The sequence below is a fragment of the Charadrius vociferus genome, unplaced genomic scaffold, assembly GCF_000708025.1.
Source record: "Charadrius vociferus isolate BGI_N301 unplaced genomic scaffold, ASM70802v2 scaffold206, whole genome shotgun sequence".
Classification (NCBI taxonomy): Eukaryota; Metazoa; Chordata; class Aves; order Charadriiformes; family Charadriidae; genus Charadrius; species Charadrius vociferus.
In genome coordinates this window covers 1,302,575-1,317,103 of record NW_009649137.1, presented here as the reverse complement: position 1 = coordinate 1,317,103, position 14,529 = coordinate 1,302,575, and the positions used below count along the sequence as shown (strand labels likewise).

The 14,529-nt window shown below is 42.3% G+C and overlaps 1 protein-coding gene across 1 annotated transcript in view; it reads left to right on the top strand.

The window, feature by feature from the left end:
* SRPX (sushi-repeat containing protein, X-linked) overlaps positions 1–11,836 on the top strand; it is a 27,028-nt gene extending 15,192 nt beyond the window's left edge. Inside the window, exons 6-11 of the mRNA XM_009888366.1 lie at positions 3,955–4,081; positions 6,200–6,321; positions 7,012–7,191; positions 7,654–7,787; positions 9,110–9,231; positions 11,292–11,836. Coding sequence (XP_009886668.1) covers positions 3,955–4,081; positions 6,200–6,321; positions 7,012–7,191; positions 7,654–7,787; positions 9,110–9,231; positions 11,292–11,472 — 866 coding nt within the window. The 3' untranslated portion in view covers positions 11,473–11,836. The remainder of the gene's footprint in view (positions 1–3,954; positions 4,082–6,199; positions 6,322–7,011; positions 7,192–7,653; positions 7,788–9,109; positions 9,232–11,291) is intronic.
* Positions 11,837–14,529: the final 2,693 nt, after the last annotated feature.

The following is a 14,529-nucleotide window of genomic DNA, read 5'->3' as shown; positions in this document are numbered from 1 at the left end:
CATGCTAACTCATCCTTCTGTCACATCCTAAGACTGTATTGATAGGTGGTTAACTAACAGCTTCCAACTACGGATGTCTGAAAAAAAATTACACAGGCCCTGATAATGGATGTTTTGAAATACAGAGCAATGCCTTGTGGAGGGAGGTGGGGAGAGTAGAACAATGTTTTTCATTCCCCCGTTTATGATTTCCAGTTTCTTCATCTCTTTATGCTTCTGACACAGATGAATGTTTTGAATTAGCTTCCAGCTGTCATTTACTTCCAGCCATCATTTAATGTCATTAGCAATCAGTAATAACAGCATCTTTATGTAGCAACAGGCCTTTTACCTATCCCATACGGACTCTTGAATAAGCAAGCAGTGGGCATTCGGTACCATCTCTATGTTTCTTTCCTCTTGTAATCCCAAATTCACAATCAAGTAACTGTGAGCCTTGAACAAACTATGAGAAAGGCAGTTAATAAGCCCTTTGAATGTTCTTGATATTGTTAATATGGCCAGTCCCAGAAGTATTTTTTTTTTTAAAATATCTAAAACTTATTTGAAAACTTGGCTTTTTTCTCTACAAAGTTCAAAAGACACATTTAAAGTTCAGTATTCCACTGCTGACCTCCTGATGCCATGTCTGCAATACTGGTTCCCAGTGTGGAGCCAGAGTACCAGTTGTGCTGCCAGTTAGCCAAGAAGAGTGACAACTGAAAAGAATGTAAAAGAGAAGTAGTGACTGAACAGCACCAATTTTTTAATGAAAACTCAATTTCCCTGCCCATGGTGTAAACCTTGCAGGCAAGATTCACCCGTTTAAAACCCTTAAATAAATGTGCTTGACTTGTCATTGGTCTTTCAGCAGTGACATTGTAGTAAAAGTGTAAAACCAGCTGTACGGGGTCAGACCCCTTGCAGCGTGTCCTGGCTCCAACTCTGGCCAGGAATACTTATTAAGTGAGGGAGTCTCACAATGCGGCGCTTACAGGATGATTTCTCCTTCTGATAAAACCTCCCCAGCAGTCAGCAATCTTGTTGGTTCCTCCGCTGGGGTTGGTTTTGCAACCAGTTTAGTTTCCCAACCTGCAGGTAGACACCTTGCTCACTTAGGAGGAAGTTTTTCACTTTAAGGGTGGTAAGGCACTGGCCCAGGTTGCCCAGAGAGGTTGTTGAGGCCCTATCACTGGAGGTGTTCAAGGCCAGGCTGGATGTGGCCTTGGGCAACCTGGTCTAGTGGGAGGTGTCCCTGCCCTGGGCAGGGGGGTTGGAACTCAATGATCTTCAAGGTCCCTTCCAACCTAAACCATTCTATGATTCTATGTCATACATTTCATTGAAGGGTTGGTTGGTGTTTTTTCGGGGTTTTTTTTTGGGGGGGGAGGGGGGATGTTTCAGTTTTGTCACTTGTGCCGTTGCCTGGATGTTCTCTGGTCACCTTCTCTGCATTTAAATGGGTTGGGGTTTTTTTCAGACCTGTCATCCTTCTGCCAAGGTGCTTAATGTGCTGTAGATCGGCTGCAACTTTGTACGTGGGCACAAGGAAAAAGGCCAGAGCGCTGTTTGGTTTAACACATCCCAGGGGCCACTGCACTTAAAGAGCCTCTTTGGTAGACAGCTGCTTTCTCTTGGTCTGCTTCAAAGCAGAGTTATTCTGGTGGGATTCATTTAGTGCCTGTTGAATGCTAAGGGGCAGCTGAAATCACCAAAGAAAATATCCTTTCCAGGAATTTTTGAGCCCAACTAAAAAGGCTGCTTGGCCCCTGGGTGCTTGGTGAGTTGGTTCCCACAGTAACCGTATTGTTTGTCTTTACGATGTGGAAGTCCAAGCCAGTTCATACCAACCAGTCTTCTCTGTGCTAAATAGCGTAATGAGCTTCCTAATTAATTAAGTGCTTAAAACACTGGGTCCTTAAATGCCATTCTGTCTTTTATTCCAGCATTACATTTATTTAAGGTATACTGGCCATAGCACAGTGGTGAGCTGTCACCACAGTAAACTAACCCGAGCCAGAAGCAGCCTTGGTGAGACTGGGTTATTTCCAACCCTAATTAGCTACAGTGGGGGATTACTGAGAGTGACGTAGCTTTGTAGAGGAGGGCAGAGTTCTTGCTGGCTGCAGTGTGAGCGGTTTTCCACACATAATGGGAAGGTATTCTAAAAATAAGGGAGTGAATAAGAAGCATGAGGAAAGGAGACCAAGTGCTTCCTACACTACTTTCAACAAGCTGAGAGAGTTGGGGCTGTTCAGCCTGGAGAAGAGAAGGCTCCATAGAGACCTTATTGCGGCCCTCCAGTTCCTAAAGGGGGCCTACAGGAGAGCTGGGGAAGGACTTTTTGCTAGGGCATGTAGTAGTAGGATGAGAGGGAATGGCTTCAAACTGGAAGAAGGGAGATTTAGATTAGATATTAAGAAGTAATTTTTCACTTTCAGGGTGGTGAGGCACTGGAGCAGGTTGCCCAGAGAAGTTGTGGAGGCCCCATCCCTGGAGGTGTTCAAGGCCAGGCTAGATGTGGCCTTGGGCAGCCTGGTCTAGTGGGAAGTGTCCCTGCATATGGCAGGGGGGGTGGAACTCGACGATCTTCAAGGTCCCTTCCAACCTAAACCATTCTATGATTCTAGAGCCAGAGTAGAGGCTTGAAAAGCCTGCTCAGGTGCATACTGTAGCAGATGAAGGAAGGAGTGAATGAACTCACAAAGTGAAAAAGTTAAAGAATTCATAAGAAAGAACTAAAAGTGCCTTGTGTATCTTTAGTGAAGGGTGGTCTTGTAAAGTACAGGAAGGTTCAAAAGTTTAGAGGCTTCTACTGTCCATTTTTGATTGCTCCACTCCTTGTAGTGGGAACCCACTCTTGCTAGCTTCACCTTCTAGTAGGATCTACAAAGAAATCAGCAGTTATCTTCCCAATGCTATAGGAGGAGATATATGTATTTTCATTATTTACCAAAAAAACCCCACAAAAATTAGCATTTGTGTAAGGTAATTGTCAATATTCCTGATGTTTTCTGAATAGCTTACTTGCCTGTGCCTCCCCCGCTCCTTCCTGCGCAAAATTAAGACAGGAGCTCTTCCTATGGAAGTGCCTCACAAAGCTGTGGTGTTTGGGGTTGGAGGAAAACTCTTACAGAAAAATTAGAGAGAAACCAATTTTCAAGAGTCCCGGGTTCTTGGAATACCATTAAAAGTTTGAAGGGGCTATAGCAGGACTGTACTTGCCCTAGTTTAACTGTTAGAAAACATTGTATGTTGCTTGTAGAATATGAAGGTCTACGAAATTATTTTGTATATTTGGTGCTTTATGAAGACCTAAACCTTTTCGCGTTGCCCTTTTTTTGAAAAAAAAAAAAAAAAAAAAATCCAGATTGTACTTTTTGTGTGTGCCCTGCAAATGAAAAGACAAGGGCTGCCACCTTTTAAATTTAAGCAGCACTTCAGGGATTTTTTTTCTATTTGGAGGTAAAGAGCATTCCTCAGTCTGTGTTCATTTTTAAAGCTGGTATACGACTCCATGGATTTAGACTTCATTTTGGGTATAACCCAAGCAACGGTACAAAAATCTGAGCTTAAGCTATTAAAAATAGGGGGTTTTATTATTTTTTTTTTTTTAATTAATGATTGTGATGGTGTTTGTACTTGGTTCACCCATGTATTTCTGCTATGCTGGCAGGATTGGCAATGGAAGTGGCTGAAGATGAGTAGCTGTGCACCACCTTTGTCCTCCATCAGGGTTTTTTATCATTGCCACTGTTCCTTCACTCCTAAATAATAGTCACAATGTTCTGGTAGCAGTTAAATAACTTTCAAAACTTAGCCAGTCTACTTTTTGTTTTGTATTACTTGTAAGGCATTATTATAGGAATTACTTGAAAAAAACCAAATGCAGCAGCAATTCCCTACAAAAATGACAATTTTGTCAATCTTTCGTTGTTTCTCTTTTTGCCATTGCTGTGATGTTTATTTCAACAGATACTGAACCTCCAAGAATTCAGTGCCCGAGCGTGAAGGAGAAAACTGCGGAGCCCAACAAGTTGACGGCCAGAGTGTTCTGGGACACCCCGGAGGGACGGGACACTGCTGATGGGATTCTGACAGAGTAGGTGCAAATTGTTAAATGTTTGCTTTTTCTCCTTTTTATTCCTGGGATCCTTGGTTAGTAATTCAGCTGATGAAGGTGGCCAGGTACCCTTTCCACTTAATTCATCCAAGATGCTTATTTATAGCTGTCACATGTCAATGACCTGTAAAGAATTGCACGTTTAATTGAAAAATTAAAAATTGACAACTTGAGTCGTTCAGGACCTGGCACGTAGAGTGATAGCAGATTATTGTGGTTATTTTAGAGCTGATGGAATAAATGACAGTAGCGTTTTGACTGCACCTGTGAAATTTTCCAGAGCTTCTTTGTGGCTCTCTTCTCATATACAACAAGTTTTCTTACAGAAAGTTACCTTTTATACATAACAATGAAAAGATAATAGTGCATTGGAGGTAGCACCAGAGGCAATTTTGACTGTCTTAGAAAAAAAGACAAATTGTGCCACAAAACAATATCTGCAATCATCTTTAGGATTCTTGCTAAAGTAGTGCCGAGTACTGATGTCACACTGTTCTGCAGTTACTTGTAAAGCAATGCCTGTCATTCGAAACTTAGGGGGCTTTAAACATTGAATTTAAACTTAACCCTTTTTTCAAAATTCCCTTGTCAATTTTTATGGTTTCACAGTCACATTTTCCAGAAGAGCAAGCTGCACTTTTGATGGTACTGCTGTCTCTGATTTTCCCGTATTTATCATGCAGGATTTATGGCAGTCTGTCTAGAGTATTGTAATGGAAAGGGTATAGAAAATCTGGGTTTTTTTTCATTAGGCAAGTTACATCTTTTAACCCTTTATTAGCCAGACTAGTTAAGCTTAAAATCTCAAAGTTGTAAGCTTAAAGATGTTTACAGTTTTATGTGAGTACAAAAAAAGCTGTTGAAAGACACGGTGACATTGCCTTTTTATTGTTACAGTTTAAATAATATCAGAAAGAAGAATTCATTATACATTTAAAAACAATATTGCTGTTAAAGTCTAATGTAATAATTCTATGGCAATTAATAGCATCAATAAAATTAAGCCTGATATAATAAAAACTTTGAAAAGTGTCACAATAAAGACATTCCTAAGTCTTTTTGATGAAATAATGTCTGGCAGGCAAAAAAAGACGGAATATCCCATGTAGACTTTGTCACATGAGTAACCTTCCCAGCTCTGAAGAGACTAGCTGTTGAATCTGTTTTTATAAAATCTTGCTAAACTGTGATGTTTATTTATAGAGTGTACAGTGCTTTCCTCAAATGCACTGGGTCCTGCAGTCCCGTGAGTATGTAAGCTTTCTCATCACGTGGAACACTGCTCAACCTCACTGCTTCACTGCTGAGGATGCGTTTAATGCGTCTGAATTCTCCTGACACATTTGCAGTATAGGAACAAGTTGCAGGTGAAAACACAGCTGTGGATCACCACACCCTTCTGCTGTGACAATAAATCTCGCTTTCTATTCCATTTTGTACCTTAGTATAATTGTAGGAGCAGTGCATAGCTGCCAGATGGGGTACGTCCCCATTGTAAGAGGCTGGAGGTTTTCTTACACTCCGCCAGCTCTGGGTTATGCTGCAGCCCTGATAGTTCACGATACAAAATGAGGGAGGATCAATCTTGACTTTTCCTTGTGTAAGGTAAAGTGAGCTCGAGTTCCTTTGGGCATGGCGTGATCATAGAATCATAGGATGGTTTAGGTTGGAAGGAACCTTGAAGATCGTCGAGTTCCAACCCCCCCTGCCATGGGCAGGGACACCTCCCACTAGACCATGTTGCTCAAAGCCCCATCCAGCCTGGCCTTGAACCCCTCCAGGGATGGGGCCTCCACAACTTCTCTGGGCTTGGCTACGCTATGGATTGTCTTATAGGAAGCGAGCAGGTCCTGCCTGCTCTGCCTCTCTTGTCTCAGCAGGGTGGGAGCCTTTTGTATGACTCCAGGGTGGGCTGTTGGTAGCAAGTTTAAATACTCTGATCGCTGCTGCTCAGCTTCTTCCTTTACTTACTCTCAGTCTTCAGTCATGCAGCACAGCCAGGCAATCTTAGCATGCCCCAAATGTCACTCTTCTGGCTTTTACAGCATTGTCAGTAGGCAAATATCGGTGAATTTATGAATGTCTGTCCTGTTTTAGTGTTATTTTAAAAGGCCTGCCACCAGGGTCACATTTTCCAGAAGGCGACCACAAAATCCACTATACTGTGTACGACAGAGCTGAAAACAAAGGCACTTGCAAATTTCTTGTTAAAGTCAGAGGTAAGAATGATGTTTTACCCTATAAATATAGTCGCCGATTTGCATCTGGCTTAGTAGGCAATTTGAGAAACGTCCTCATTTCTATATTTGTCTGCATACGTATGTGTACGTTGATGTTCAAAGGGAGAATGCAGTCTTGCTCAAGACCCTGGGGGCCAGGCCTACAGCAGGGTGGGCGGCCGGCGCTCTGCGTGTCATGGAAGAGCTTTATTGATCGGTCCTGCCTCCAGCTCCGCACCCCTTCCCTCCTGCTGCCTTCTCCCTGATACTTAGCTTGTGAGCTGCTGAAACATGTATTAAAGGGATTTTTTCAGCCATGACTCACATCTATCAAGCAGGGCTGCCCTTTCACAAGTCCAGATCTTGAAATCTGGAGTTGAATAGAGAGAGAGATGAAACCTGTAGGTTTCAACTTCAGCTCTCTCAGTGCCCCATGACCTTTCGTCACCATGATACCACAATCGCATGCGTACATCTATACATCTGTATCATTTTAGTTTACATGTGAGTTGAGGGGTTGGGTTTTTTTGGATGGTTGGGGTTTTTAAGTACATGACTCCAATAATACAGAAAGCAAACAGAAAATTGTCTTCTGTATTGGTATTCTACTGGCCATGCTACCCTAATAACAAACACGGTGATTCATGCCTTCTCTCTTTTTTTTTTTTTTTAATTGCCTCTTGCTTAAAGTCAGGCGCTGTGTGAAATTAAACGCCCCAGATAATGGCTACATCAAGTGTTCAGGTGATGGAAATAACTATGGTGCTACATGTGAGTTCTCCTGCATTGGTGGCTACGAGCTGCAAGGAAGCCCAGCTAGAGTATGCCAGTACAATTTGGGGTGGTCAGGAGTGGAGCCAACCTGTGCACGTAAGTGAGTATTTCGCCACATTACCGGAAGGGCTGCCAAAGCAATGGTTCTGGTGGCAATGAGAATTTGGGAAGGGGGTGTGGGGTGGAATACAGCTGCAAACTTTAATACCCCGGAGGTAAGAAAACTAAAATCTTCATCTCCTCGGCCAATTTGCACTTACAGCTGAAACCTTTGCCACCTTTGGCTGCTTTTTTCCTAGGATCATGATGGTACCTCACCACTTGATACCTGTTTTAGCTCAAAGCCCTCTACAGACCTTCACATTCTGGAGTCAATCCATCTTGCAAGCCAGAACAGCTTAAGATAAAATTGTTGGCTTCAATGAGGCCAGTATTTCACCCATATCTTCTTTATTGTTATTTCTTGTTCTTGTGCTTCTGCAATCTAAGAGTTTGTGCTTTTAGAAATAGAGCTGTTTTCAGTATGCTCTATAGCTTTTCTTTTAAATTTAATTCTAGCCATGAATATTAATGTAAATGTGAGGACTGCAGCTGCACTTCTGGATCAGTTTTATGAGAAGCGGAGACTGCTAATTATTTCAACTCCTACTGCAGCCAACTTCTTCTACAGGATGCAGTTGGGAATGCTGCAGGTAAAACACATTTTGGGGGGCGGAACTATTTTTTTCTCTTTAAAGAAAGACACAAGAGGACAAGTTCCGCTGTTTCATATAAATCCGCAAACTTCAGGTGTTATATTTCAGGCACTGGAGGATCTCGCTGAAGTAGAGTGATTCTGGATTAATCGTTTTTACATGGGTTTGAGTTGAAACATCTCCCCTGACTCTAATTGAGCTCCATTCTGGGTTGTGCTGCCTGTGACTGACCAGTCGCTGAATCCCAGGCAGTTCTGACCCTCTTCCATCCTCCCCAAATTAGTTTAATATTAACTTGTGCTCAATAATAATTCCCTAACTCAGCTCCTAAAGAAGTTGAAAAAAAGCCCAAACCATCCAGCACTTAAGTGGTTGCAGTTCATGCAAACCAGGCCACAGACTTTGTAACTACAATGCAAGGAAGTATGAATAGCTTCGGAAATAACCAGTGTACCAGCAAACAAACGACCAGAGACTCAGCATAGAAATCATCCAGAGTGCTGGAGATAGCAATGGGGTATTTTGTTCCAAAAAAAAAAAGAAAACTTCTGGTTATTGTCTGTCTTATGTGTTGTAAATGTGATGCTCTTGTTGGGTTCTTGCTAGACTTAGGGATGTATCTCAGAAATGTATCTGTGTCCTCAGGGAAAGGAGTCAGTCCTGTATTCTTTCACAGCGGCAAGTGCTTCTGTCTTGCTTCTTTTCTCATAACTGTAAAAAAAAAACTCTGTATAAAGAGTCATTGGGATATGAATATGATGATGTTTTTAACTGCTGTCTTAAGTTAGTTGTATTAAAATATTTTTTTCTTTTCCCCCATTAGGTTAACTTGGCAAGAAAATTCAATATATTGATCAAAATGAGATAGTTTAAAATACTAAATTTAATAGCTATAGTACTTTTCCCACTGTTTGACAGTGGTGAAACAAGTTGGCATGAAAGAAAACTATCTGCAGTCAACTTCCATCTCACATACCTTGCTTTGATTGCCAAATTAGATTACTGGCACAACGCTTAATACCCTGGCACCTTTTCATGTCATTACACAGACAAGTTTATATTTCTCCTAGGTGGTCCCTGTGTGTTGTGTCTCTTAGAGTAGTTAAGAATCTGTCATTTAACATCCCCTGCAGTCATGAGGCTGTAGTTCTTTGCAGTGAGAATTAGAGACTTTTCAAAGTATGCTCTTAGTTCAGATAAAACCATCTCACTAACATAAGATGATCGGTCTCTTTATGAACACTCGCTGCATGCTCAAAACAACTCCCTGTTCTCTCACAGATAATTAACACACCTCTTTCTTCTTTTAACCCTTCCAGCCAGCACAGTGTGGATTAGACCTCCGACACGTTACCGTAGTTGAATTGGTGGGTGTCTTTCCAGCACAAATAGGAAGAATAGGCGTAAAGCTGCTGCCCCCGTCACTTGCCCTGCAAGTCAGGTAAAGTAAGCTCTCACTGCTCTTGTGTTTGCACCTTAGCATATATGATGCATTGCTTTTGATGCCATGCATCTTACTCTCTAAATATACATATCCTACTCTAACATACATAGCTGGTAGGTAGATCTTGATGAGTAATTGCTGGGATTAATTTGCTCTCTATCTGTGCAATAGCTACTGCAAATTCATGGGCATTTCGTATTTATGAAATTAAGAGCCTAGACTTCAGCTTGTTTCACATTTAAATAGGCTGTGACCCATTTAAATGTGAAACAAACTGAACTCTATGCCGCTGTTTCAAGTGCCACGTCTTCCTTGACCCTTTGATCAAACCGAGTGAATTTCTAAATTCATGTGAACTCCCTTTGCATCCCTTTGATCACATTATAGGTCTACATTTTGGGGTGCTGTCGCTGAAAACACTTCAAGTATGTCTGTATTTGTGCTGTAGTTGGTCTGATGCAGTCATGACAGTCTGCGGTTACATTGCAAGGACAGCCTTGGAGCAGCTGTCAGTGCAGCCCCAGACAGCAGCGACGACTCATCTCTGCAGCGCCACTGGTGGCTGTGGCCAGGCCAGGAGGGGAAGCAGTGAAGTCCCACATGTAGAAATGATATGGGCAGTATTTCAAAGGAGAAATGATCTCAGCCTCCCCAGCCTGACTACAACATTCAGCAGTTTTACTGAGGTGCCTAAGCTGTTCTGGCTTGGGTTTACACTGGCAGGGGGTTGGTTTTCACTTGAACGGGAGACTTCAAGTGCCAGCATTTCCTTGGGACAGGAGGACTACAAGAGCCAGAAGTGAAGGCCTCATTGGCGTAGTAGTTATTTAGGAAGTAGTTATTTAGGAAAAAAGCCCAGGAGCATTTTAGCCAACATCTGTGATATGCCTGACGAAACAGAGTAAGTCCAGCCAAGGAAAGGAATAGTCTACTTGCAACTCTAGCTCCATGGCACTGGTTTTCTTTAGGCAATGTATATAGTACTTTTTTCATCTTACATTTTTTTTCTCTTGTGGTAGCAGTATAGCACATACCATTACCTATTAACAGTCAGAGGTCTGAGAAGAAAACAGAGCTGGGTGCAGTTACCTTGACCCTTCCCTAATGCAGAGGTGTCGTGGTTTAGGCCAAATCGGCTACTGGGGACCTGGGGGACCCCAGATAGGACTGACAGATGCTCCCCTCTGCCCCTCTTCAAAGAGAGAGGCAGAGGAGGGAAAAAGAGACTTATGAGTTTAGAAGGAACTAAACTACTTTAATGAAATATTAATAATAAAATAAAAGAAAATAATGAAATATATACAAAACTGTATCAAGCTCCCAGATGACAATCACAACACCGGCTGGCACTGGGGCAGACCCAGGCTGGACTCAGTGATGATGGTAACTGGATTCCGGATCTTGATTCAGGATCGGGTTCAACGGCAGATGAACAGACAGAGTCCTCCTCAGATGTCGGCCACTGAAGAAAGAGGGCTGACCTTTTGATCCCTCAGCTTTTATCCTGAGCATGAGGCAGATGGGATGGAATACCCTGTTGGTCAGTTTTGGGTCACCTGTCCTGTCTGCTTCTCCTCGCAGGTGGGACCCCACTGCGCTTGTCCACTTCCAGCCCTCCAACGGGGCAAATAACAAAGTTATCTGCCCTTGGCTGTTATAGCAATAAGTATAAGCAAAAGCCTCTCTGCACACCATGCCTGGGCATCGGCTATAGACATAGGTCTTATCACTCTGAGAGAGCGAACATTGTCTACACAATATGCTGTTGATTTCAGTAGTTAGAAGAGGTCCAGCTAAGAAGCAAAGTTACTGAACAAAATTGGTTCTGTTTTACCTCAAACCAGGACAAGAGGTACAGCCTGCAGCACATGCAGACACCTGCTCTCTGTCTGACTCCTTGTTCTTACAGCTGAAACAAAGCAGACCCTGTATAGCCCCCTCTGACTGTCCCCACCTTCCTCTCCTTGGACCCAGCAGGCTGGTCCTGCCATTTACTAGTTTGAAGTGCCCAGGTGCTAAATGATGAGCTTTAACAAAACAAATTCTGTATTTTGCAGGCTGCTGCTGAGAATCCCCCATTACAGTTTCAACATTGTGGTGATAGACAAGCACGGAATGGACAAGGAACGCTATCCTTTCCCAGCAACGCCAGCCGAGCTCTTTGCACTTATTGACAATTTTCCCTTGAGAAAAGAAGAGATGAAACTGCAAGCAGAAATTGGTCAGTCATGTCCCTAATTCAGGATTGCAGGGCTTGCAGGTGTCAGTGAATTTTTTTTCATCCACGTAATTCTCCCCTTGGTGCTACACAAAAGCATGGCTTTTTTAATCACTGATGTACAGATTTTTTGTGTGTATTGTTAAGTCTGTCTGGCTGTGTAGCTACTCTGCATAGAAGTATGCATGATGCTTTTTTGTATTTTCAGCCATCTTTAGAGAAATGTGTACGTAGGATTATTACCCAGTGGAATTTCTTGTACAGACAGTGAAGAACTGAGGCACGTCTCCAGGAGTTTATTTTGGATTTTTCATTCAGTGTAAAATTGAGGTTTCTTTCTTACTGTTTATAAGTCTTTTTATTAATAAAATATTGTTTTGCAAACAGATAGTTGTCTAAAATTCCTCTTGGAGATGAAAGTTGATCGATTAATTAAAATGTTGTATCAAAATACCTCTCTGCAAACCATTATAACAGAAATATCAGCCTCAGGTTTAAAGCGTACAGGTGGTGTCTTTCAGTTCCACTAACGTGGTCGATCGCAGACACAAAGCATAAGCCAAAGGCAACGCACATACCTGTTTTCAGCAGCAGTGAGGAGAAAACAGCTGATAGCAGGAATATGGAGGTCATTGCCAGAAGGAATCCGATAAAGGAACAGTGAGCAGTGTAGAAGATCAGCAATAATTACTAAAGGCCACATACTGCAATGCTTGATAGAAAAATATGCTCTTACCTGGTATGCTTCAGGCTTTTCATGTTCAATGGGTTTGGAGTAACAGATTTCTTTCCCCTCTTCATCTTGGAGACAGACCAGGCCATTGATTTGATGGCCAGGAAGCATTACCCCCCAGGGAAACTTCATGAAGGATTTTTTATTTCCAGAGCTGTCAAAAGGTTTGTTTGCAAGTCATCACTTACAAATTAACAAAAAAGTTCCTTGCTCAGTGAAAACTGTTAGGAGGAAATCAAAAAAGGGGAAAGTTTTTTATTGTTTTTGTTACATCCCAAAATCTTGCCAATCCACTGCAAAGAATATGTGTCGTGCATGAAGAATGTAAGCATAAAAGGAGTGAAAATCGTGAGTTAAACCTTTAGACACCTGCTTACAGGATCTAATGCATAATTTGACATGCCTGAAAAGCAGCACTCCAGTGTCTGTGCTGCTCATTCTTGCCACTCAGAGCACAGACCCCTTTTTCAGCCAAACGCTTGTTTGTCTTTGACTGTAAAGTAGATGGTTTAATTTTACACTCCGGTGTCAGCAGAGAAACAGTTTGGCAGCATATTTAAAGCAATCCTTACCAAAGAATTGAGTCTCTCGCACCCTCTGAAGTTAGCAAACCTCTTAAAAAGGTCAATCCTGCACATGAAGTAATGAGGGAATGAACGTGAAGAGAGGGAAGTCAGCCCTGACACTGGCTAGCAAAAGCTGATTTGTGGACTGAAGTGTGACAGCACTTAAGGGCGGGTGGAGGGGACGGAAGGTCTACTTCTGGGAATATTAGAAGACTGTTACTAAACTCCCAAGAGTAGGTATGAAAGCATGGCACAGCCCTGGTGATAACCACCTGCAGTGCTGATGCCAAAGGCAAAGAAGGTCTGGCTACACCCTGAACACTGCAAGTGGTGGTGCCAGGTTTGCAAGGAAGCCCTGACTGAGCTTTCCGAGTGTTGCCGTTAGGAATAAGATGCAAGGACAGGATTGGTGACAAAATCAGAAATAGCATTTTTGTTCCAGACCTGGCCAAACCAAAAAGAAAGTAGGTCCTGGACCCCACTATAGAGGAGCGAGGAGGATGAGAGCCAGCATGCTGATGGACACAGCTGTACCCCAAGTTGCCTTTCCTTTGCAGCCTGTGTAACAACGGGGGTTAAGGAAACTAGACATGGCTGGGCACACCAAATTGCTTCGTGCCTGAAGCGTCACACATGGAACAGCCCACCTGTGGACACATGCATACCATACTGCTCTGGGTACCGTTCTCTGGTTCAGGTGCTTTGGCATGCATACGCTTCTAGCGGGAATGCTCAGGGAGACAGGTTTTTTTCCCCTCGCTTTCCTTATTCAAAAAGCACTTCAACTGATTTCCAATGATTTAAAATTAAAAAAAAACAAACCCAAAGCAACATATATAACGGGTCTGAATTTTCTGCTGTTACTGCAATTCCAATCTGCTGCTGCTCCATTTTGATTTAGGTACAGAATCAGTGCATCCAGTAGTCTTTTGTGACTGGGTGAACAGGAGTGGGGCTTTACGATTGCTACAATCAGGAAAGCGATTGCAATCACTAGGCTGTTACAGGAAATTGAATTAAATGGAGGAGACTGCATGAGTGATTGGATTACTAGTTATAGTTGTACACAGAACATGTAGTAAAATCTTGTGATTAAGAAAAGCTGTTCTTGATTAGCAATAGAAGGTTTCTGGCATTTTCTGTTGTACATTTTTGTGGGGAGGAATGGAACAGTGAAAAACATCATGTGCCATCTCTGGTTTGGAGTCAAATCAGCCTTTGTGTATGGTACACAGGGATGTAGCAGATTGGCCTTTTGGGAAAGGAATGTTTGAACAACGGACTTAGTATTTCTGGCTTTAGCCTAGCATTCATATATTCAAATAAACTCAAAATATTCAAATATATTCCAGTAACTAATCCTGTAGACTTTTGGTCCCAGAAAAATGACACTGCGTAAACAAGGTACAGTACCTACATTAGTGCATTTTTAAAAAAAAAAAACAAACCATAATTTAACAGAAAATTCAGCTCCCTCAAAATCATACAGGCTGGAGTCTTTGTTGTACTACCAACATGGCTCTTCTTGCCATAGCTCTAATCCTACCACTACTGTCAAAATGCAAATCCTGTTTAAAGCATGAATTTTAGTTGGGAGGATTAAAAGCTGTTTCCAAGAAGCAAGACCTGCCATGACTCTTGTCCTTTCCACTCACACCTCCAGTCTGTTCACTGCAGGAGATGTGACAGGTCACAGTGTGCAGATACAGCCACAGGCTGGAGGTTGCTGTGTCAGTCTTGAGATACTTTTCAATTTTGAGTATGAACCAAAAAACTTC